Genomic DNA, 26,764 nt, shown 5'->3' on the forward strand with positions numbered 1-26,764 from the left:
AACTCTGATTTCAGAATGCTGCAAATGGCTCGGTGATTCTGGTGAAGACCTGAGGGGCTGTGGTAAAACCAAAGGGTAGGCAGTGAAATTGGTATACAGTCTCCCGATTTATAATCTGAAGGAACCTGTGATTACCTGAGTGATGGTCCTGAGTAATGGAAACATGAAGATGGCCGTCCATCAGGTCAATCAAAGTTGCTTACCAACCTGTTGTGAAAGACCAGAGAATGGTTGAAAGTGTCTCTATCCGGAAGTGCTTTGGTTTGACATAGTAGTTGTATAGCTGCAGGTTGATAATGGATCACTGCTCCAAAGATTTCTTTGGGGCGAGAAAGAATGTTAAGGTGAATCCCAGGGCGATTCCTTGAGGGAGAACCACAATGGCATTCTTCACTCTCAGAGGAAGGATTTCCTGTTCAAAGCAGTCCGGTGAGTGGGATCTATAGGGACAGGCATAGATCATTGAGGAGGCCAAGGGGGGGGAATGATGAATTCCAGACAATGTCCTTATGAAATTGTCTGAAGGACCCAGCTGTATGAAGTTATGTGAAACCACTGGTGACTGAATTTGCAAGACGACCACCATGGACTTGAGGGAAGGGGGATGAGTACTGTGTAGCCGTCAGAAGCCCTTGTTGGTCCGCAACCACCGAGAATTAAAGGGATGCAGATACATGTACATGGGGGACTGACTCTTGTAGGAGATGAAGACTGGCCTGCATCCCTCTTGGGTCTGTAACATGAACCTTGGTTAAAAGAGATATTTCTCGGTCTCTTCCTTGGAGCTTGGAAGGAAGTAGAAGGACATATGGCAGAATGCTGCAAGTCCAACTTGTTTTCCGTCTTGCGAAGTTTGGCTTCATGCATCATGGTCTCCTGAACTTGATAATTTGATAGCTCCTTCCCAGAGGAAGATCTAAGAGGTGGTCCTTGGAGAAACAAGATGTCAAGGACAATGAAGCATCACAGCAGGGAAGTTGAAGCAAAGTATAATGCAAATCCCCCGCAGGCAAAATCCCACGCAGTCATCTAAAAAATGAAACATCTCCTGCAGGTTACTTCCATTCATCAAGGAAGAATTTTGATGACATCTAGCAAGAGCATCAGACAGCAGTGGGGAAAAGGATGCAATCTTGGCCCCCTGACTCATAAGGCTGTAAGCTTTGTCAAAAATCTTTGTCTCGGCATCGAAGAACTGCTTACCGAGGTGAGGATATTCATGTCAAAGCAGACCCATTTCCTTTGATGACAAAGTAGGAATTGCAAAATACATTTCTGAGTGAGATTTAGTGGTAGAAAACAGGGCCTTCATACGGAGCTTTAAAAGTGAAGTTGTCTGTTTTTCCTAAATCTGTTTCAAAGCGTCATTCATAATATCTACACACATTCAATCTATAGGAAAAGTGGGTTGTTTTGTTTTGGATACATTGTACTAAATGCCTTCAGTAGGAGGGTCAAGAGGGCTGCACTGGGGAGGGAGAAGGAAACTGAAGCAGCTCACCCACTTCTGTAGAAGACAGACTGGCCTGCTGAAAAATGGAGAGGCCATCTTCGTCGGTGGATCAGGCCTGTTGCCAAGGGGAAGCTGGTCACCCATCACTAAAGGTATAAGCATGAAAAATATGTTTTGTTCCTGTGATGTGGCCTCACTAGCTGATACTGTGGCTCCCCTTCATGTCTGAAGCTGGCGGTGGATGGACAAAAAAAGACAGAGGCCTCTGAAGGAGATCGAGTATATTGACTCCTATGTGTCAACCGACGAAAGCATGTGTACATGGTGCCAGAAATCCCCCACCTGAAATGTGATGATGTCGATGGTGGTACTGCCCATGACCTCTGTGATCAGATTGTGTTGGCTGGACTACTGACTGACCACATGGCATCAAGCACAAGACCCTGCTGTCCCACATGGAGGTCGGACTCTGCTGCTTGTATGTGCTCTCGTAGGCTAAAGGAATGTAGGATTTCCAAGGGAGCAGTGCTGGCTGTGAATGGCTGATGGCCCATCCTTGTGGAGTTTCCAACTGATGAACCTGGCAGAGTAGTCTTGGTCACTATGACAGAAATATCATGCTTGGAGTACACATCAGGCTTGGAGGTACCAGGTGATTTACCCAGTGCATGGCTTGAACTTACCAATCTATGTCTCGTTTTGGCATTGTCCGCCATTATTGAGCACAGCAAGATTCAGATACATATAAGGGGCCATTTAAAATTGGTGATTTTTAATTTCAATTTTTGAGAGGGTGGGTCGAGGAAAAGTTTTGAAAATTCAAATTCACTTTTCATTGAAAAAACAACGAAAAACAAATTGATCTTTTGATGGCCATGAATAACACGCACCATGCCAGCATTCCATAAGTGTGATCTGTTTCAACTTTGTTGCAGTTTATGGATAGAATGGCCTGTGTATCATGTACGGTATGAAATTCCATGGGTGAAGGTGTTTGTTAATGGCTAAATCCGCACCATCATATGCCGACTCCAATACAATCACGCAAAATGAATGCACAGGTCCACCTGCACCTTTCAGCATACATGGCATAATCTGACCGCAAACATATGTACGTGTCATCTAAAATAAATGTTCCTTAAACATTTGTGTTGATGAGGGCGCATGGAATCGGATATAAAATGGCTGTCATACATGTAAGTCAGGCATGAGAATGGGCATCAAGAAAAAACCTGAAAATAGTTTGTGATGGAATAGATCGGGGGGAGACTACCGCAAGTGGAGAGCGTGAAGCACTTATGGCAGAGGGTCAGGTGCCTGCCTAAGGGGCCTGGGGGAAATGTTGGATTGTATATGCTCTGTGGTGCAATCTGAGGCCATTCCTGGTCCCTTTGCCACTGATTTGTTGAAGCAAAATGTTTTCGATTGAAAGGATATTTGTTTATCGTACTTAGCTGCATGCTGTATCAATGCTTTAGCTCCGCAAGTACCGTACTTGATACAAATACAACACCACTTGCACCATGCTTCCCCCCCTCTTGTAAAGCTTGCAAAAATAGTCACCCACCACGTACATGTACTCATCTTTAATTTTTTTGCCAGTAACAATTTGCCACATTATGACCAATTCCACTTGTTTTTTTTACTGATTTGTCTATCTCTTTTGGATTGGTAGCTCCATGCTCAACAAACTTCTTTCCTTCCACCATGATCTCAATTTTTTTCCGACTGCATGTGCACGTTTGTATGTGTACGTACAAGTACGTACGTGTCCGCATGGCACTTTGACATGCAGCAGCCATGAATTGACATCTCTATGAAATACGGACTCATTGGTAGCATTGCGCATGTATATGTATGATGATTAGGAGCATGACCAGTCACGTAAGAGGATGAGTCAGATTTTCATGTGACACCGGGCATTCACGCAAAGGTGCTTTTGGGCAAAACGACCGCGCACTAACGTTCACTGGTTCCCTCCTTTGGTTACGTAAAGAGAATTCAATTTTTGTGGGAATCTGACTGCAAAATTAGTTCCTTGCTTCCTGCCCACATACATTGCGAGGGGTATTGCTTATACCCTGTCCCAAAGCAATGTGCGAATTGAACCATTGCCAACGTCCTGGCAAAGCTATATGACATCACATTCCTTAGCTTTCCTACTCAAATTAGAAAAGTGCAAAATGTCACTGGGAATAAAGGGAAAATTTGAGCACCAAGTGGTCAACCAACATTTACCCCCTTACAACTCATCCTTACTTTCATTCCTTTTTTATGATGAACTCGAAGACCACAAATTTGAAGGGAAAAAAACCCAGAATTACGGTTAAACCGAAAAGATTCCCATGCCTAATATGTGGTACTTTGCAACTGTAGGCTTTCAAACTTTCACACAAATGTGAAGAAACTTGAATCGGGCAAGTTGTGTGAAAGCATATGAGAAGTATGCAAAATAAACATACAGTTTACAGTTCACTAGTGGTGTGCAAAATTATTTGAACACAGCACATTTTATAGGTATAATGTACTACAGTTCCTTGTGATGAGATGGCAATCAAGACAGCATTAACAGTTTTTATTTCTACCATCAGTGCTTGAATACATGTGCAGAATTATTCAAATACCTGACATTCCCAAAGAAATTAATACTTAATCCTTTAAAATGCCTGGTTTACATTTTTTTACCTGTATTAAATTTTTTTAAAGTAATGGTGAGCATAGCTCTTTTTAATATATTAATGTACTTCCCCCACTGTGTTCTACACATGTAGTTGGTAAATGGCATTCATTTCTGTACCTTTTACCCTTCCGTCTGAGTACTAAACACTATTTGGTTCTAAACTGTTCCAACTTAGATTCATCAGTCCACGGGACTTTACACCAATTTCCCTTTGTCAAATGCTTGTTTCTTTCACTCCATTGTTCTCCTTCAACAATGGCTTCTTAGCTGCTACTCTGTCGACAAGTCCTTTTCTATCAACCTGTGACGAACAGTTGATGAAGAAACTGCAACACTATCAGTCAGTGTGCTGTTGAAATTCTCTTTGAGCTTCTTCTCTGGTCTCCAAGACTTAATTGATTCACATGCCTCTCCAAAAGTTTCTTCTTCCTATCTCTCCCCTTGCGGTTTTGGCATGAATCCGTGACCTAACACGTGTCCAAAGAGTTTGAGCTTGAGCTGCATTTTCAGACGTATGTCTCTGGTTATTGATCAGTAGCTCCCATCTGGCATCATCAAGAGGGTCTTTATTCTTGCCCTTTACTCGGTTTAAGTTCCTTCTTTGCCCTTGCCATGTTCAAGCCATGGTGATCTGTGCTCTGGGCTTTATGTACCCTTTCCCCAAACTAGGAGATTTTCAAAATATATTTACAATTTTATGCCTACTTTCTTCACAAAAGGTTGCCGCTGATGACCACCAAAGCTTGCCTGTCTCCTGATGGCGGAGAGAGCATACTATCTGAAACGTTGAGTATTCTACATCTTATCAGAACTAAACTCACTCACAAAAGAGAGATTTTGCATGGTGCTACCACAAACCTACATGTATTACATGTACCTTTACTTGCCACCTTCACCATAAAACCTAGAATCTCAATTACCGGTAAATAAGGACACAAAGAACACTGCAACCCATTTGGATGAAAGAACTACGTGTAACAGAATACAGGTAACTGTGAGAGATGAACAAATAGCTGGTTACTAGGGTTGTCTGGATATTAGGTACATGTATGTCCATAATTTGAAAACATTGCTAAAATGGTTTATTTCACTAAAAGCAACTTAATTGAGTCTCAGTGTACCAAGTGTTCAAATAATTTTGCACACCACTGTATTTTCAGCACTTCAGTGAAACCGGATTTCCTGTTTGACCATTGCTGGGCATGCTCTTGAACGGAGCAATGGCCGGCCCATATCAGCCCATACACCGCTGCGTAGTATCACATAAATATTTTGGTGTTTAACTGGGACATGATACTCGGCCTTGAAAATGCTGTAATCGAGAGTGCTACAGCCTGCTAAACTTTACACCGTCTATGGGAGAACAGTCACTTATGCAAAAAAAAGAACTTTTTATCTGGTCACAGCACTTCATTCAACATGGCCGCACCATGCATGCTACAAGTACGTTTGTCTATATGTAAACACTGGATGAACAAAATTAGTTTTTTAATTGAAAATGGGGGGAGGTGGGTCAAAACAATTTTGATAAAAATCATTGAAAATTTTGAATTACCCCTAACTCTATGGATCTATAGCACACGCTACATGCACACTGTACATGTTGCTAAAAAAAACTAGGACAAGTTTTTGTGTTGCACAGCCCTTTGTGGGGGACGTGCAGTGAGCTCAGGGGTGCAGTTTGGGCAACATTTTCAGTAAGTTTCTTTGCACATGAGCGCTGATATGCAGATGCAGGTAAACAGAGGTGAGTTATTTTCTGTAATAGCTCAGGGGTGCAGTTTGGGCAACATTTTCAGTAAGTTTCTTTGCACATGAGCGCTGATATGCAGATGCAGGTAAACAGAGGTGAGTTATTTTCTGTAATAGCTCAGGGGTGCAGTTTGGGCAACATTTTCAGTAAGTTTCTTTGCACATGAGCGCTGATATGCAGATGCAGGTAAACAGAGGTGAGTTATTTTCTGTAATAGCTCAGGGGTGCAGTTTGGGCAACATTTTCAGTAAGTTTCTTTGCACATGAGCGCTGATATGCAGATGCAGGTAAACAGAGGTGAGTTATTTTCTGTAATAGCTCAGGGGTGCAGTTTGGGCAACATTTTCAGTAAGTTTCTTTGCACATGAGCGCTGATATGCAGATGCAGGTAAACAGAGGTGAGTTATTTTCTGTAATAGCATCGGACTTCCACAACTCTAAAAACAGATATCAGAGGGGCGGTCTTTCTCTAAAGATGCAAGAGTTGGTAGAACATTGTAAATACAATAGTTACCCCAGTTGGCACTGCTGGTGTGGGTGTTGATTGTGGAACTGTCATAAGAGGGGTTTGGTGCTGTGGTACAAATGATCCTCCAAGGAGAGGTGGTGCTGAGGTTACAGCTGAGGCAGGTTCCATCTGTCCAAACAGTCGACTCTTCCCCTTGCCCCTTCCCTTTGACTTACTTATACTTTCATCAATAATATTGCGGATTCTTTGAACAGCTTCTGCAAAAAGCAGAGAGGACACATGTACATGTGTTTAAGTTTCTCCTGTATGCTCAAAACAATATTTGTGCAAACATAATGATAAGTATAGGGTTAATTTTTTCAAAAACTGGGCGACATATTGCTGAAAAACATGGATTTTTAAAAATGTTCAATTAAAAATAAAATATTAATCTGGTACAAATATTACAGAAAGAGTACAGTACAGGTAGGACTTTTAACCAACATGCAAACACAAAATGTTCAATATACACTGTGTTGTTTTTTGCATACATTTTTTCAGAGTAGCATTTACGATAAATGTTGCTCTGAAAAAAATGTTTGAAAAAATGTTGCTTGTTGTTTTTTCTAGGTTGACGCAGATGTAACGAATTTGTTTTGAGGAGAAATGTCATTTATTAGTGACGGATAATTTTTTTTAATTTAAGGAAGTACAGTTTGGTCAAAAAGTAAAACAACATATACATATGTCATTTATATTACTGAAAATTAGAAATCGCACTCAATATACCAGGTCCACTGATGTCTGTGAGTTATGAATATGCAGCATACTCTTCCTTTTTTATGATTGGTGGTTGTGATGCCACATGTCTACATGTACATGTAATTTACATATGTATGCAGCAAGATAAAGGCAGCATAATAAGACACAAGCACTTTTATTGCTGAAATGTGTGCTCACACTTCTTTCCACGCACAGTGCATACGGCATTGCACTGTACAGTTCCTATGCCATACATTTCTTACGGTCAACACACAATCCTTGGCACGAAATTTTGGTCAATTTGCAAACTGGGGTTTTTTGATTGGTCATTTTCGGTCCAAAATCACCAGATTCCTATTGGCCCAATCCCTTAGAATACATCATGATCGGAGAGAAGAAAACCTTCAGCAGTCCTTCAGCTTTAGTGCTTTAAAATCAATCAATGCCTTCAACTTCGTCATGTGCATGACAATTTTAGACCGTTAAAAATTGCATTTTGAGTTGACAAATCATGAAGCACTAAAATTAGCGTTTATTACAAATTTATAATCAACAACTATAAAAGTCACATGAACAAAGGATTTTTAGAGAAACGGCATTCCTTGAGGGGTTGTTTATGGGATGTGATCATTGAATCGCTGTACAATGTAGCTGTGGTGTGCAGAATGATCTATGCCGCACAAAAGCACCAGACTACGTGTGTGCACCGCCGGCATGCATGCATCCTTTCACTGTCAGGCCAAATGATATGACTAATCCACTGCACATTGCAATTACATGTAAGTTTTAATGACAAAAGTCCTCCCTTTAACTGGATTTCATCATGGAAGAAGGTTCCCTCATAATTCTGAATAATGCACAGAGTGTACATGTAGATCATGTTTGTTTTTTTTTCAATTTTAATCAGGCAAAAAAGTTTTGTTGTGTCGTTACGATGGGCGATACTGTTATGTTTGATTGGTTGTTTGATTGAGGGCATTTTGTAATTATTTGTTTCTGTGGGTATATTCTGTTCATTTGCTGTGATTGCAAAATGTGATGTTTACAATGCAGTTCAATCATTCCTTCATCTACCCTATAATAGCTTTAAATATACATGTACATGTACCGGTACATACAATTTATATGGTAGTGTAGTACAAGAACTCTGAATTGAAATAACGATCTCAGTCTAGAAATACATGTTTCAGTACACATGGCATCAACACTAAAGAACCGGCAATGACCCAAAGACTTTGGGGCATGAAGGCAGAAACTACAATGGAATTAAGGGCTTGGCCATTTATGTTTTGAGCCATTTTCATGTTTTTCTTTTTTCATGAAATATAATGAAATAATACATGCAGCAAATAATTACATTCAGCAAATGCACTTTTCTTGTGATATGAATTTCAGGGCTACTGTATACAAATCTAAAGTTGTTCCATTGTCAAATTGTTTCTATACCTGTAGGTCCCTGTAGTGTCACACTCAACTTTCATCCGTGATGCTACCTCAACAGTAGAAGAAAGTCAGAATCAAGCTGTAGTATGATGACTTGGATGCCATTATAGATATGCCACATAAATTCGGATTCAGAAATATTTTGGGTTTAAACAACTCACTTTTGAAAGCCATTTCTGCTGAGCGCCATGGCTAGCTTTTGTGACAGGAATTTCTGATGTAATTTTCTGATGTTAAAATGTCTGAACATTAGCTACATTTAGTAGTTTTGCTGAAAGGTCCTCCACTGCACTCCTTGAGGGAAGTACATGTACATGTATATGCACAGCTGACTGACGTAAGGTCACACCATAAGAGTTTAGATATACATACTGGTACATGTACATGTATATTAAAAGTTCAATCTTTGATACACATGTAAGGTGGGTACTTACTATCCACGCAATCCTTATTCTGCCCCTGTACACACAAATATAACGGTCTCTCTCTGTAGTTAAAAAGTGTAAAAAGAGTAATCTTTAAGTTGCATGTAAGAGTTTTAAAATGCATGTTTGCATACATTTATATTGCAATAATTAACCTTCCTTTTAAATATCATAGGATTGGAATGAGGTACATGTACATTTGGTTTGGAACATGAGTACATACATACATGTACATGTAAGTATACCGGTACTGCAACTTTCATGGTTGGCAAGATGTCACTATGGCATTTTAATGCACCGCAAAGGGGAAATACTATGTAGGAATGCACTAAACCTGCCAAATGTCTGACCATGAGAATAATAGAATAGCTGGTTTTGGCTAGTGCTGGGATGAAAATCAAAAGTTTCAAATAATCAGAAACAAAAATCCAACCTCTGAATTCGAATTTCAAGACCGAATTTCAAAACAGACCCCTTCCCCTACAAAAATCCAGCTTTTTGAGCATCTGAATTTCCCCGTATTAGGTAGACATATCCAAAGAAAGCACTTTTTGGCACTAAATAACCTCTTCTGGAAAAGATCATTGCTCAGCTCAAACATGAGACAATAATCTTTGATACCTTGTCAGTGTTTTGTAAACTGTTGCTTTCATTGATTGTACATGTGTACCTGTAACAAGAATGGACGGAATTTCTATATAGCAGCCATGCCGTAGCTGGTATCATCAAAGAAGTTTAGCCCTGATTTGTGTGGTGACGCACAAACAGGTTTCTAAGGTTATGGAATGCCACACACTACAAACCCATGAGTGTGTGGCGGAAGGCTGGAATAGCACATATATTTGCAACTACACTTGTCGGCATGCAGATTGTATTTTGATTGTAACCTGCAGCTCTACAACACTGCTCCATGTACATGCACCAGTACATGAAAAGAAAACCTGGCCTTGTTTGGGACAGGATTGTCAGGGTTGGGAAACACTTGCATTAGCAAGGTGTTGACAGCAAACCTCCCGTCTGCTGCAGTTATGCAGTTCTTCTAAAAATTTCCAATTGTTTTGTCTCAGGTTCTTAAGATGCTGAGTATTAGGTCCAGCCAATAAGCCTTTTGCAAGATAAATTTGAATAAAATCTGGTAAACTGAGTTCTTTAAATTCACATGAACAAACATGTAATAAATTGAATTATCCATTAAACTCACAAACTGACAAGAGGCGTATTACAAAGGCTTCAAGAATATGCAGCATTACATGTATAATGCCTAATACAAAAATAATCAGTCTCTGAGTATAATCTGCATAAGTTGTAAACTTGCATAAATTCTAGATGCATGAATTTGGTATTCATTCCTGGATTCATCAACTTAAAGTACAACAACGATTGAGAAGAGTATGTTCACTTACCCCATATTGTTCTTAGCTCTGTCTTCATATGACATGAACCGTCCTCTAGTGGAAACTGCAGCACCGCTCATTTTACTTATCTGTGTAACACAAAACGAGTTCTGCAGGTTATTGAGGCTTTTTTAACAAGGATCACTGAAGGTTACCAAAAGCAAAATTTTGAAAAATTCTGGTTAATGAAAATGAGCATGCACATACACATGTATTGACAGGATACCGGTGTATGTCTGTTTGCCATGTTACAACAGACGTTCAATATTCAAATAATGCTAGTTATCCTCAAAGAGTATTGAATGAGGTTACCACATGTAACTGTAATGTACATGTAATTATCCTTCGAACGCTTTACCTTAAAATCACCAATTTACAATGACACACTACCATCTTGGTGCCTTCCACATGGCATGCATGGTGAGGGTAATTTTGAAAATATGTGTACGTGAACATGTTTCTACATGGCAAAGATTTGAAAAATAACTTTGGCAAACTTTTTTGTATTCGTCTCACTAGATTACAGCTACAGGTACCTACATGTACATGTACATGTATGTAATGGTATGTTTGTAGCACAATCCCTCAATTTGTTCATCATGACCTGAAATTCCTGCTTTTATTTTCAAAAGTACATGTACAGTAGCTCACTGCTCAGCAAAACTATTTTGGGTAACTTTTGACACACCCAAACTTTTGGCGATAAACTATGAAATACATTAATATAATCATAAATTCTTCCAGAGAACTTCACCAATTTAAATCTCATTTATTCAAATTAACAATCTAAATGGCGATTTAAGTCAAACAATATTTTTCAATCATTGATTTAAATCAACATTTAAAAATTTTTTTAAAGGTAAAGATGCTCCAATTTTGTTTTTCCCGAACCGATTTACATTGTTTTTTTAAGTTTTGCACATTTTGAATGGCAAATCCCCTTCTGTGAGCCCTTCAAACCCGGTACACATACAGTACATGTAGCATTGATAAGATGCATGGGTGCATATGTGTGCATTTAATCTGGGTTGCCAGAATTTGGGGGTTCAATTTAAACCTCTTGTTTTGTTTAAATCAGCTTTTTTGGATGTATGAATTTAAGGATTTATAATCATGATATCTCATCACTTCATTTAAATTTCAACCTGTGAATTTAGCAAAGTACACCTACATGCACATGAACATGTACTTTTTATCTCCACAGGAAATTCGTTGGGATTAGAAATGTTGGTCATTATGCAGTGAAACCAAAACCAGTAACAAAAAGTTTTTAATAAAGTGAGTTTAATATTAAGCCTGAGTCACCGCTCTATTAGTAATAAAGGTGGTGGATACAAACCTGTTGTAATGAGACTGCTTTTTGTAGCCATTAGGACAGGGTAAAATGCGATCTGTTTGCCTACAAATATAGTGTGTAAAACATGTACATGTTTTGCGTACATGAACATGTTGTTGATGGCATTTTTTTTCACTCACTGGTCCTTAACTAAGTTAAGTGGAAGTCTCTGATTAAACAAGTTCCTGTGAAAGCTGGTTTTGTCAAAACGTAGAGTCTGGTTTATAACCAGCTACAGTACTTTACTCTTGGCACTGTATCTCTGAAGAAGCTACATGATGAAAGTACCGGTACATAAACATGTACATATACATGTAGGTGCTATACTGGGCTTAGACAACATGGAAGGTGGTTAATAATTCCAATGAGATTTTAATCATATCCCCTGGTTTAAATTTCTTTTATTTAAATCCCTTTGTTTCATTGGTGTCGGGGGGGTGCTCTCCATTCCATATCTTGCTTCAAATGTGCAGTCAACAACCTCTTTAATCACAAATTAAATAGTTTTCTGTGAAAAAAGGTAACAGGAATTTGATGAACTTGCCTCTTCTTGGGTAGAACCACGAGTCAACATATTCCGGCACTGTAATGGAACATCATTTATCTCCACCTCTGCTATGATTGGCTCTTCTTTGCTTTTAAGTACCTAGACCAGGTTCAAAGTGATAAAAGATGAATATCTATGTATCCAAATATTTATTTTTTAACAGTCTTGGAAAAAGTAAATGAATGGGGCAATTGACAGTACAGTTTGCCACCAAGAGGTTGCTACAGAGAGGCCATTAACAAAAGCATGGCCACCTTGCCACAATTTGAATTTGAGCATGGTACATGTCCATCAGCAGGGGAAAGGATCTAGATTATATCTGCTACTCAAAATACACTTTTGGATCTTCTTCCCTGACAAACATCAGGAATAATTCAAGTTACCCTTTAGCAGCTGGCAAAATACAATTTCCTACAATGCACTGCACAAATGGACTTTCTATGGCAACCTCTCGATGGCACAGTGTACTGTGAAGCACCCATATTTGAATACTCATTAAAAAACAGCCGAGGGTGCTTTCAAACTTTGACCTCTTGGCTCTTGAAAAATCATACATGAAAAAAACCTGTCCAGTCTCACATGAACTTACAGTGATAATTTCCTATTCCAGAGGTTGCAGGTTCAAATCCCGCTCCAGTTGATTTCTTTGTACATACCGGTAATTGATGCTGTTGCGCACTCACAAACCTTGAAGGTGAAATTCTAGTGCCCCCCATGTTTTATGCTTTCTTGTTGCCTTGCATTCCCAGGGTCTCTTATTTAGCTTGGCTACATGTATGCATATGGAAATGTCGCAGAGATGCTGATTTTGTATTAAGTTATTCATGCTGTATTCTGGTGTGATCGCGTGTTCCTTCACTCCTTTGTGTTTTCTCTGCTCAGTATGACATGTTGGAAATTCCCCCTCCAAGTGGATGGGCATGGTACATGTACATGTATGTAAGACTCCCTAGAATGCTAACATTCAGTTACCTAAGACTTTGTAACTGTCAGTCATTTTCTGGGACGATTGTGTAATCCCTATTTGCACCTGAAATTACACTTTTGTACACGTGACTTCTTATTCTGTATTTCACCTTTTCACACACGACACTTACATGTACATGTACGTGTACATGTAGATTCTTGCACAAGCCTCTAGCAGGAAGTCATGACCCTTTGAGATGGAAGTTCCCATTGGTTGAGCAGTTCAACGATACTCATATTTTATTAATTCTTAAGCCTTTAAACCCTATAAATAGAGCAAATTTTGCCTAGCTCGTCAGTCAGGTGCGACGAACCAAACCCTTGTTGTGTGCAATGAAACCTAACATACACATGTACATTGTACATGTAGTGCAGCAGTGCATAGTGCGGTTAGACCCTGTGGTAATTCCATCAACTAGCCCAGCGTGCTAGTAGAGCAAGCTGTAGCATCGTAGCAGCCCGTCATCTCCATGTCTGAACTGCTTGCAGGGCGAGACACCCGTGTCCTCGCTGCTCTGGTCCTCCCTGTCTTTACACTGAGCCAATGGTGCATAGTCCGGCGATTCAATCACTGTGCTCATCACATTGCAGTCTGAGTGGCAGTGCGGTCGGTACATACATGTACATGTACCGCTGGCCCCATCCAGCTGTTGTTTGTCACCGTGGTGGCCTGGGACAGCCCCCACTACGGCCCAATTTTTGCAATGCAATACACCAGGATTAATCCCACTCTGTGTGACTTGGATTTCCTATGGTCTCACCAAGCCATAGTTTATATTCAACTTTGTCTCTATAACTTTGCCCCTGATGAGTTGCACAGTTATATGTACATGAATCTTAATTAACAAGCTACACCTTTGAAACCACTTATGAACGTAAATGGAGCAATAGAAGAGAAGTGAGAGCAACAACCCAGCCGTACAGGCTCACTGTCACCCAACCCCTTTGCATCCCATGTATCTTTAATTGTTGACCCCAAATATCACATCCTAAATGAACAATAGTAAAAGTGCATGCTACCACAAGCCTGATATTTAAGGAATGCAACAACATATTAGCATCTATTCAGTTTCCCTGTATGGTTGTTACATGATAATTTCCTAATGGGCTTTTGCACAGCTGTGTGCAAAAGCAATTACATGTACATTTGTTCTGATTTTTTTCTTGAAGAGTTTCTCCCTAAAACCCCATTCACTTTCTGTACATTTTTTCTAGGTGCCACTCTGGTCACTTTGCAATATTGGATCTTCATCAAAGTTACACCAATGAACAACCCTTATGCATAGATGGTCCTCAAACAACGTTGTCACGGTGATGTCATCAAGTGATTTATTATTGATTTTTCAATTATTTCAGCCCCTTGAGTTCGTACACATTTTCAAGGCACATTTTAAATTATCATCAAAGTTACAGGTACAGCCAATAAATACCTTGATGCAAACATGATGCCCAATTTATGACATCATGATGAGGTCATCATCTGATTTTGTATAGAATTTTGAGTATCTTTTGACCATTGACTTTGTACACGGATTATGGAAGCCTTTTTGGGCCACTTGGCAATCTTCCATCTTCATTAAAGTTACACAAAAAATCTTAGACATGAAGAATAAAGTAGAACAACATCATCAGGATGCAACTTGGGCTTTGACAAAAAAACAAGAAATTCTGATCTTGACAAGACTTTGTACAGTGTTTTTCAATTTTCAATGGCATAAGTGTGAAGTGTAAAACAAGGAAATACGGGTGTAAGCTCATCCTAGGAAAAGCTGCATGCCTGCATCATGATGACATCATCAGATGCAATATAACAAGGGCTTCATTTCTATTTACATAAATGCAAAAACTTGAAGATAAGTAGACAATGACCTTTATGCCTGCATGTCAGAGTGCATGTCTAATCAAGTTAAAATCATGTACTGTGTATTCACTACATGCATCCAATGCTGCAGATCGCTTAAATCTCAGCGTCATCATAGATTTCATTGTGCCACCCAGTACATGGTTGTCGAAGCAAGTACTGGTACATGCAATTCAATATTGAAATCGCAGACTTAATGACTGCTGTTTGATTCTCGCCCATTATACATGTAACTTCTTTTTATTGAACCAAAAGTGTTTCCTGAAAAAGATCTATGGTGGCTGATCACTGCCATTCAATTTTCTCTCAAACTTCATTATTTCCCCTCAATCACATTACAAATCCAAAATCACTTACCTCAGGCTATGGAAATTGAAAGTCATTTCCTATTTCAAAATCAAGTTTCCAATGTAAATGGTATGTTGAAAATCATTTGTAAATGAAAACCTAAATACATTTGCCACAGGTCTAAAACTTAATTGACAATTTGTTTAACTAATCATTGACGAATGCAAAGTTTTTCTGATGGACTTTTCCCCAATGTTAAACATGATTTATTTTGTCATTATGATATCATCACGTGCCTTACTAAGGAATTTTGAATGGTCATGCATGTATTACAATCTAAAGTGTACCTTTTGTTTGGGTGTTTGCTGGGCAGATGACACCACAGTTGTTGGTAGTTTTAGTTTTCCTTTGGCAATCAACATGGCATTAATTTTTGCAGCAGCTGCAGATGCAGCCTCAAGACTTGACCCATGATCACCAGGCTCATCCTCTGCTTTGGGTATGTCCCACTTAGATTTGCGCTTTGTTCTGTGAAAAAACACACACACACACCAACATACAATAAACAAAAACAGAAAAGAAACTTCTTGTAACTTCTTAAAAGAGGATTTGACAGTATCACTTACATTGAACCTGTACATGTACATGAGAAATTGCCATTTTAGAAAAGAAAGTGTTTCTCATTCATTAAATTGAAGCATACAATGTCCATGCACATACTTACATGTACATGTATGTACATGTATGGACGAAGGAATATTTGTACAACTCTCTACACTAATACCAAGAAGGTGATATACCAGTACATGTATGCTACATGTTTAAGCAATATTGTCTGATCCAGTTACACTGCTACACATGCAGGACATTTTCTTATAGCATTCATTTGAAACTGACATACATGTACAATTTATGAAATAAGAGCTCTGACCACAAGAGAGTTCTATATATACTTACTCTGTAGTCATTTTGTACTGGTAGTCAGTTACTGCCCCTCAACTGATTTTGGTACTGCCAACATACCGGTAGTCAGACATACATGTATGTGCTCATGGCAGGTGCAGCTTTAATGTGATCCTGTAAAAATTGGGTTAAAATTTCAAATTCAAATTAGTTCAACTAACCAAACAAAACTCTTGCCTGTGAACGCACAAAAAGTGATCTGACAGAGTACCTTAACCACTTCGGACCGGGGCATTTTTCAACGTTGAGGATGCTGGGCCGGCATGACTATCATTTTTTCCGTTTTCAAAATCCTTCAACAATTCATCATTCCATTTAACAGTCGTTTATAGCCGCACGGAGTAATCTTCAGGCACTACTCTAAGTTGACAGGTGACCTTCATTGACGCCCGAATATTTCAGCCAGGCCTGCAGCCTTGTAAACAGAGCCCAGATTGTGCGGTGTTATACAGCTGTCTTTTGTTCACGAACCTGGCTCAGTGCACTGCTGACCTCTTTTCAATAGGGGCCAGATTAGCATGCAGCGGTGCTGTGTGGCTCATCGCTGCGGTGGTGGAGAGCTTTTGTCCCCGGTGGTAATCCGCTTGCTCTAAATACCCCAAACCGTGGTATACGGTTTCAAAATAACGCTGGATTATCACCACTTTTGAGAGTGAAAAATACCGGTCATGCCCAGCAGCCTGGTCTTTTGTTCGGAGTACGGTCTTTTGTTACAGGGCCCTGTTTCCTTTGTCCGAGTTCGGAGACCCCGGCCACACATATAAACCATACGGCTCCGATCCCGGAGTCCCCGGCTGGTAGTGGTTAAATGTAAAGCTTACTTGCACATGTATGTACATGTACATACGGGAATGTGGAAGCGTGAGTAGAGCCGCATGCCGCCGAACAATGAGCCTTTTCACTGTGTAATTCAAAGCGTGCAGAGCACACAGGGCTGCAAACCGAGAATTTGCGGTTTGGTAGGTGGCTTTCGTGGTCAAGTGAGGCTGGAATTCTTGGAGTCGGCTTTCGGAAAAAAATTCCCGTCGTCAAGGGGTTAAACTACATTTTCATTGCACGTGAACACAGCTGTACCTGTAAAATGTTTCATACCAGAGAGAGGTCTGACAACAATAAGGTACCAGTACCAAGCAGTAAGCTCATACCAGAGAGAGGTCAGACAACAATAATGTACCAGTACCAAACAGTAAGCTCATACCAGAGGGAGGTCAGACAACAATAATGTACCAGTACCAAGCAGTAAGCTCATACCAGAGAGAGGTCAGACAACAATGATGTACCGGTACCAAGCAGTAGGCTCATACCAGAGAGAGGTCAGACAACAATAATGTACCGGTACCAAGCAGTCAGCTCATACCAGAGAGAGGTCAGACAACAATGATGTACCGGTACCAAGCAGTAAGCTCATACCAAAGAGAGGTCAGACAACAATAAGGTACCAGTACCAAGCAGTAAGCTCACACCAGAGAGAGGTCAGGCAACAATGATGTACCGGTACCAAGCAGTAAGCTCATACCAGAGAGAGGTCAGACAACAATGATGTACCGGTACCAAGCAGTAAGCTCATACCAAAGAGAGGTCAGACAAAAATGATGTACCGGTACCAAGCAGTAAGCTCATACCAAAGAGAGGTCAGGCAACAATGATGTACCGGTACCAAGCAGTAAGCTCATACCAAAGAGAGGTCAGACAACAATAATGTACCAGTACCAAGCAGTAAGCTCATACCAGAGAGAGGTCAGGCAACAATGATGTACCAGTACCAAGCAGTAAGCTCATACCAGAGAGAGGTCAGACAACAATAATGTACCGGTACCAAGCAGTACGCTCAGTGCAATGTATGTAAAACTTTTAACAGGAAGAATTCCATAGAACGGTATCACTGAATTTCCCTGCGAAGACGTATCAGCCATCAGAAATTGGTAACATGCCCTAAAAAGTATAATTTAGCAGGGAAAATATCAAAAGCATATACATGTACTTAAGAACAGAATTATTCAGACCAGTTTTCATAATGTCTGTGGACAAGATGTTGAGTGATGTCAAGGTATAAGTATGGGATTCTTTCCCTGTAAAAGCGTCTTTTTGTAAAGTCACTGTGAACATGGTTGAATTTACCGTGAGTCTGTTGCACTCCTACCTGTGTATGTACATGTACTGGTACATTAGGTTGTACATGTACTGTATCTGATCCGTAGGCCTACTTGATGTACATGTACCGCAATTATGTGGTAGTGCACCACCAAATACATCGTAAGTTGTCAAGGATAGACCATTTTTTGAAGTGCATTCTGGAAAATGGTGACAATTTCATTCACCAGCTAGGTGGAACTTGAACTCCTCATGCTTGTCTTTCAGTATTTTAATTGTATTTCTAATGGCAGTATTAATTAATCCTTTCTGTTGCAAGGAATGGCTCAATTTATCAAAGTTTTTTTACAATTTATCTACTGACATACATGTACATATACCCTCAGATACAAATTGTGGCAAGGCAATCATGCTTTTGTTTACCATCAACTAGAAAAATGACCTCTGTGTGTTAAGCTCTTGCTGGCACACTTTATTGTGAATTGCCCCAATTGGAAAGTTTAATGGTTGTGCAGATGGAATCAAACAGAACCATTGGCCACTTGTTTTGTACTTTTTTAATTGGCATGGCAGGTGTCAAATTTGATCAATTTACTCCCCAAAACTGATCATGAGTACCACTGAAGTCCCCATAGCTTGTCTTTGGCATGTTTGGAAGCACTAGTCAGCCATTATGAAATTTAGAATTATATTCATGATTGGGAGCCTAATTCTCATCTATTCATCATCATATAAAAGTCATTATTTTTGCTACATGTACGCATGTATTCACCAGGCAGAACCAGATCAGCACACAAGTCAAATACTATGCTTTGCCACTATGCTATGTGTACATGAAATATATTGAACTGTTCCTGGGAAAAATTCAGTGGAATTGTTACCCAATTAAAGTACTCCACATACGATAAGGAATATGATTCAATTCAACTGCCCGAGTTACATGTACAGTTATGCTACCTTTCCCTTGCTTGTGAAATGAAGACTTGCATTTAAACACATACAAACGTGGTTTATTTCAGCTGGACAGTACATTATTAGCTCCCATTAGTACTGAAGTTGACAAACTACTGTAATTCCCTCAGAGAAAGAACCAAACCAAAAGGTTCAAAGAAACTGAAGACAGTCATGGCTCTAAGCTAAAACCAGGGTCCATGTACATGTACTTAATATGTACTGAGCAGTGTGCATATCATAGTTATTGTAGGGTATCAATGAGTTATTGCAGCACCTTTATCATGTTGAATGGTTGATGGCCTAGTGGAGGCCAAATATCACAAGAATTATCGTTTGTCATGTACATGAATGTTGTACCTCTCTTTAATTACAAGTACAAGTTCCATCGTTCTAGGAGTAGAATCCAAAATATTATAGATTTGAAATAAAATGCTTAAAATGTAATGATCCACCTGTATGTAGATTTTTAGAAGTCGTGTTACAGCTGCAGTGCCACATGTCTAATATTAACCATAGGCTAGCACAAGTTGGACACCCGTTTTAATTTACATTACAACTGATGTCCAGGATATCATGTCATTTTACCATACTGAAAAATATTAGAATCTTTTTCACACTTTGACATGTACCTAGTGGATGTACGTATACTACTGTTCACATGTTCCTTATACATGTATGCACAGTATTTCTGGAATGTACATCTGGAGATGCATATTGTAGAAAATTTATCACAACTCAATCCAATCACTTCCATCATAAGCATCGCAAACTACACAACTTCTGTGAAGCCTACACGTGCATGTACATGCATGTATGCATATAGAAACTGTCTGTCTGGTTTCCAGACCAAAAGATTCCAAACGTTAATGATCAACAAGTCTTGTGCCCAGACCACGTATAGGCAACTCATGCGTGTTTCTGGGAGGACCATGTTTCGACCATACATGTAGAGTTATTGCGGATTGAAAATCTCAACCTGTGCATTTGAAAGGAGCAGGCAGCAAAAAACTTGTGGTGTGCGTGTGTCGAGCGAAAACGGTAAGATTTTTAAGTCAGAAATATATCATTGAAGCCCTAACCGTTTGACGTTGGCATTTACAGAAGCCAGTAGGTGGTGATAGAGGTCTTTGGAATTTTTAAGAACCGTTTTCACCTTACTCTATGTACAAGCGTGGAGCGTCCAAAATTAAGAGGAATACTAACACTCCACTCAGTAGAGCTAGTAGTACGTACTACTCTACCTAGACCCGTAAACAGGGCCCGACGAATGCTCCTCAGTCGCATACTGGGCCCTGTCCCACTTCATAGGGATTTCTTTCGAAAAAGTTATCCAGGATATCCGGGGACGTAACTAAACATCCGCTTGATTTTATGAGATGAAATTGCACTGTATGTTCACTACTTACGGTGTAAATCAGCCGCTAGGTTGTTAATTTGAGGGAAAAAATTTTGCCCTTTTTTGCCGTTTTCTCACTCCGGACGAAGTTTGCCTCACTTGCACAAAAGTGACGGCTGTTTCGTCATTTTCCTGTCACGTTACAGAGAGCGAGCCATGCTACCAATGATTTGCCACAGTGTGTGACTGGACAGGGAACTAACCAAGGGTATTGCGTATTAGCTGCGACACAAAACAGCCGTAATTTTCTACGAGTAGGCTACTTAGATCGACAGGTACTCTCGCGTGCAGATCTGAACAAGATCCGTACCTTAGGTGCTGAAGTCTCGGTGCAAACCCGACAGGCTCACGTACTGGGTACCATTACTTAACGATACAAAGGAGACTGTGTAATGTACAAGTCAGCAGGTCAGGTGAAAATTCATACGGAGTGGGAAAACGGCAAAAAAGGTAACATTTTTTCCTCCAAACATGGACAAAGCATCCTAGTGGATTTTTTACAACGTAAGTAGTGAACATACCGGTGCAATTTCAGCTCATAAAATTAAGCGGATGTTTAGTTATGCCCCTGGATGTCCCGGATAAAGTTTTTGAAAGAAATCCCTATTAATCGAGACAGGGCCCAGTATACAACGGAGGAATATTCGTTGGGCCCTGTTTACGGGTTTATACTCTACCAAGGAAAGACGAGGCAGACGTCTGTAAAAACACCGTCCAAAAATACTGGCATCACTGGGTTCACCCACACGTCAGTAGGCCTGCAGTAGAGTTTTGCGGGCGGTTGGCCTTAAGACAAGTTCAGAGTCAGGGAAATGCGAATCCCGAAACGGGTATCCAGAGCAGAGATTTGGCTGCACGAACGTCTCTACCCTTTGCCAAAGGTCGTAAAGATACAGCGCCACCAAGGGGCGCTATATCGCACCGCTTGGCGGCGCTATACGATCTTTGGTCTCTGGTCTCTATTTACGGTTTCACAACACCAAATACGCTCCCATAGAAAACAGTGCAAAATCGGACCGGAATAGCGCCGCCTGTTGACTCTTGTGAAGAGGTTGGCCTTCGTTTTTTCACCGCAAATTCAAGAATATAGCCAGAAGATCACTTTTTGTTTAGCCATGATTTTTTTATTCGCCTTTCCCCGAATATACCCCAAGTAGTAGTAAAACTATGTGCTCAGCTCTGAATGTAACCGCCCGGCTCTACCCAAAACAGGCCCGCAATTTGGGGGCATTTTGTGAAAGAAATACCCCGAACTGGAAACTATCAGTCCCTAATTCGGGATTCATCAAAATATTTCTATGATCCCTCCCGATTATGGCATATGTCTTATTGTCAAAACTCCGAAGGATCACAGAATATTAATGAGCTCGCACGCACTGAGACCATTTCGTGCATGGAATGCACCCCTAGAGGTGCACTGAACTAATTCAAGCTCCATTGAAAATATTGTAAAATCAGCCAAGTTTGGAGCCCCATGGCAGGAAACTAGAGTCCCTGAGGCCTCTCATACAAAACAATTAAAAATTCATTGGTTAACCTACTAAAAATTGAAAATCAAATGAAATCTGAACGACCAAACAACACACTATCAGCCCAAAAATCTCACCGCCACCCCCACCCCAAAGTGAATGTTCCCAATCGTTGACGACCCTTTGTCAAGAATCTTAGCTCAGGCATCGCCCACGGATATAAACAGATATGACGCAAAGGTCAGAGATTACAAGTTGAAAGCCCGGATGTTTTCGATTTCATTCCCTTACGTGGTGGACTGCAATGCAGCCGAGTTCCCTATAGTAATGAGGCAAACTTTAAAAAATCTCATAAAATTCAAAATCAAACAAAAGCATTTTGAAATGCTATAGTTGATCAATTCTTGTAAAGCAACATTCCTTCTACGTACACACCCGTACCATCAACAAGTAAGTTGTGTTAACTTTGTTGTTATATGTCAGTGCATGATGGTTGACGGTTTACGTTCAAAAAGCCCACCTACCCGACCGGGAATAACCGAACATTAACGGTACCATCCGAGCATGCAGAATGTAGACAGGATGACTTCGGAATATTTCGGCTGTTTCCGGAAAACTGAAGGAATTCCTCCAGTCCTGATCACGTGACATTGGGTGATACCAGACCCTTGATTCGTCGGGTAGTCAGAATCATCGAGTCTGGTATCCAGACTAAAGTCTTTTAAGCAGCAATTTTTTTTAATGACTTCCCTCACCTTTCGCGGGCTCTTCTGACAAATTTTCAATCACATTTTGTCTGCTTTTCCCCCAGATGGATGCCCCTGAATCTACTAAGGTAATCCTGGCCCACACTTAAACAATTCCACAATTTCTTGACCCACACAGACCCCTCTTTTCGAAAGAATCTCCAGTGGTACTTCAAGCGCCACCGCCTGGCGGAGAATTTTCCTTAAATTGGGACATGACACCCTAGGCCTAGACCCAGACGAGACATGTTACGCCCCAACTACAGCATAAGTCCCAACTATACTTGAAACTGGCCAAAATATATAGTTTGGGCCGTAGTCCACTAATTCAAGCCGCATTGAAACAGCGTAAAATCGATCTTGTTCAGGGCTCAATAACATGCATATCAACATCACTGGGTTTTCTGAAACACATATTACATTATTGTCTGGTCCTTAACCTTGCAATTTCTTTTCAATTTTGGTTAACCGATTGCATTTTTACTTATTCCTGCCAAACAAAAATCCCCCCGATGAGGGATTTTTCTGAAGTCTGCTTACAGCCATTTTTCAAGCGGCAACCCCCAACTTTCTACTTGGCCTACTTAGGACCATTTTTCAACCGTAATTTTTTTTAGCTATTGTGCTCTCAGATGAATGCCTCGAAACCCAGGGAGTTTATCCTGGCAAAAATTTACACAATCTCACCTTTTGGGATACTGGGGATACTGTGGGGCGGGGGCTAATGCTTATGAGCCGGCCAGAAATTCTCACCGTAGACTGCACCCATTATACAGTACATGATAGTGCTATAGTTGGGCCGGCCCAACTACAGCACGCAAGTCATTTTGTTTACATCAGAAAGTCGTGCTGGCAGAAATAAGCTTTTATAATGAATTGCCATATTTTAGATGAGTTTATATTAGGTGTGAGATGCATAGACTGAGGAAGGTTGAGAAACTGTATACAGAGGAGATTGACCACCAATAGTTGCACCAGCTCAACTGCAGCACTATTAGTTGGACTGACCCAACTACAGTTAACAGTTAACCATAGTTGGGACAGACATATAAAACGCGTAGACCGCCAGCTGGTCCTATTCAAAACCACAGGGGTTTTGCGAACGGAAGCGTATAATATAGGACATGACTGAAAAAAAGGCCTGCTAATTCGCCCGGACTGATTAGTATTTCACCCGGGCGGATTACTATTTCACCCGGGCGTATCACTTTTTCGCCCAGACTGATTAGTATCGGGAGATAGGCCATAGGGTGTATATGTATCGATTACTTTTTCCGAGGATGGGCCATAGAATCATCCCCCACTTTTTCGTAAAAAGGAAAAAAAAAGATTTTTGAGTACTTTTTCATTCAAAATCAATTGCAAATATTCTCATGAAGTGTGCCCAGGGTTTTGCTTTTCAGAGGGAGGGGGAGCCACAGTTTTCAACGGTATGATCCAGGAATGGGGTTGGGGGACTCAAGGAGGCAAAATGATTTTTTTCCGACAAGTCGTAGTCCATTTTTCTTTGGTCTGTCCCCCGCCCCCCAAAACAAGGCTGGGGTGGTTTCCGCCCACTCGACATTTTTCACACTAGCCTCACAGTGCATTCTTCACGCATTGGGTCTTCCAGACTTTTTAGAGTAACCCTTTGCAGTAATTCTTGCACCTTTTTTGTGAGAATCGAGCATACTGTTTTCGCGTGGTGTTTATTTTTCCGCAGCAGGCCAGTCAAAAACAGTTTCATGTAGTGACTGTGGTGTATTACCCACTTACTACCATCGTCTTTCTTTACTTCTACCAGTCCGACCGTCAGATCTAGGACCGGCATCCTTTCATCCGCATAGTTTTCCGGTACATCAGAAGTTACTTGGATGTATTGTGTTCATGATCGGTTATTTCCTCCATGACTTCTTTCCCAGGCTGCTCGGTTCGCTTCTTCCGACATGTTGAACGTGTTCAGTCACTACATGAAACCAATGTAATGCAAGTACGTAATTCACACAAAAAAGTGCTGTGAGCCAAAGAAAGAGAAGGATGGACATTTTGGTCGACGATCTAACCAGAGTCATGAGAAATATCTCGGAGGACTATGGACAGGAAAGAACAACCAGGCATATACAGCATTACATAGACAGAATGCAGTTCAGTGGCTACATGGAGAAGGAGCAGTTGGAGATCTACCGGCGGGCAAAGAAAATAATGGAGAACAGGGGAAACAACACGGAGAGGGTTCCTTTCTACCGATTGAAAACATGGCGAGCAAAGGAGAGAGAAAGCTGGACAAAAAAGAAGAAAGAGCACCAATGGTTCACTAAGAAAGGCAGGTACGAGGCCGTCATGTTTGTTGAAGCGACACTGGAAGGTGTTCTGGCCAAAAGGACCCGGGAAACGGTGAGCCGGCAAGTGGGCCTTAAGATAAAGATTGTGGAAAAAGCGGGGAGTAGAGTAAAGGACATCCTGACGAGGTCAAATGCATTCCGAGGGGACAGATGCCTAGGTGATGAGAGCACGGTGTGCCAACAGTATACAGAAGAAAATGACAGTGCAACCAGAGCGAGGTGATATTCCAGTTAACATGCAAGGGTGTAAAGAGAGATACCTTGGGGAAACGGCAAGATCACTTGGGGAAAGAGTTCAGGAACACGTAAGGGGGAAGTCATCGGCATTATTCAATGCTGTAGTCAAGACCAGGCAGTCTGAGACCAAGACTGAGACCAACAGACCAAGACCAAGACCAGGCCAGAAAAAGTAACCCAAGACCAAGACCACATTTGTAAATAAATGGATAGAAATCATCTCTGTAGGCCTACATTGACACAAAACTGTGAAGATGGGCCATAAACTACAGAACGACACGTATGAGTTAGTTTGACAGAATTGTCCTGGAATTTAGCATTGTTTTTTGTTGTTACTTTGCAGTTTGAATTCTTCAATGATGCGTTTACTTTTGACCTGCTCTGAATGTCGCGACATGCATATACTGCATGCAATCAATGCAACCTGTTTTATTTCTCATTCATAAACACTGGGGAGTTTCCCTTTTTGCCTGGTATGGCAGGCAACACATGCATGTAATCCATCTGTGTTAAGTGTTATGACCAGGTTCACAAGGAGACAGGCCTAGTACTTTGGGCAAGCAGGTGAGTTTGAAAAACATGAAATATCTTGAAGTAGGAAAAACATTTACATGCAACAAGTATAAAAATAATGGGGCCTAAATAGAAATAAAGAATGAAAAATAATGGCACTTCATAATTTTATGCATTTCAGCTCAATTCATTTTAAAATGATAAAATTAAACTAGTTTATTTCCATTTCAAACTAGGGACTGTAGTGCAAACATGGCATTACATACATTCCATTAAAAATCAAACACGAAACAGTTTTTGATTGTTTAAGCATTTAAGCCTTAAATTTAGATTTTTTTAAAAATTTAAACAAACATGATGGCTGGAAGATCATTCCTAGAAGTAGCCTGGTACACGTACACGTACATACTTCACGGGGTGATGGCAGCGCACGTGTTCGATGAAGGCAGACGTTGTGTTCCTGCTTTATCGCTGATCATGCTAGTTTTTCGTGCAAAAATACACACAGCGACATCGTTTTTGCTCCCTAGGCTGTTTTGACACCAACGTATTCCTTGCGGTAGTTGAATGCATAATATATGGTTGCCGAATTGCCGGACAAGATAGCCGGAAAAGACCTTCAGTAGTAGAGAAGTGACAGTTCTGGATCACACCCCTTTTTCACCGTTTTTATCAAAAACCCTTGTATAGGTATACAACCAAAAAATCTCAGGGAATC

At 40.5% G+C, this 26,764-nt stretch overlaps 1 protein-coding gene across 2 annotated transcripts in view; it reads right to left on the bottom strand.

Annotated features, from left to right (window-relative positions):
• Positions 1-21,655, bottom strand: part of khdc4 (KH domain containing 4, pre-mRNA splicing factor) — a 50,993-nt gene extending 29,338 nt beyond the window's left edge. For both annotated transcript variants that reach the window (XR_015425145.1, XM_022251106.2), the window contains exons 1-7: positions 21,438-21,655; positions 16,314-16,433; positions 15,704-15,884; positions 12,239-12,340; positions 10,368-10,447; positions 8,974-9,026; positions 6,401-6,612 (exon numbers count right to left, since the gene is read on the bottom strand). Coding sequence is in view for 1 of the 2 variants with exons in the window: in XM_022251106.2 (XP_022106798.1) it covers positions 6,401-6,612; positions 8,974-9,026; positions 10,368-10,447; positions 12,239-12,340; positions 15,704-15,884; positions 16,314-16,324 (639 nt within the window). In the remaining variant the exon portion in view is untranslated. The remainder of the gene's footprint in view (positions 1-6,400; positions 6,613-8,973; positions 9,027-10,367; positions 10,448-12,238; positions 12,341-15,703; positions 15,885-16,313; positions 16,434-21,437) is intronic.
• Between the last annotated feature and the right edge of the window lie 5,109 nt (positions 21,656-26,764).

The sequence above is a fragment of the Acanthaster planci genome, linkage group LG05 (assembly GCF_054643075.1).
Source record: "Acanthaster planci isolate LZ-2023a linkage group LG05, COTS_SCS, whole genome shotgun sequence".
NCBI classification, from domain to species: domain Eukaryota; kingdom Metazoa; phylum Echinodermata; class Asteroidea; order Valvatida; family Acanthasteridae; genus Acanthaster; species Acanthaster planci.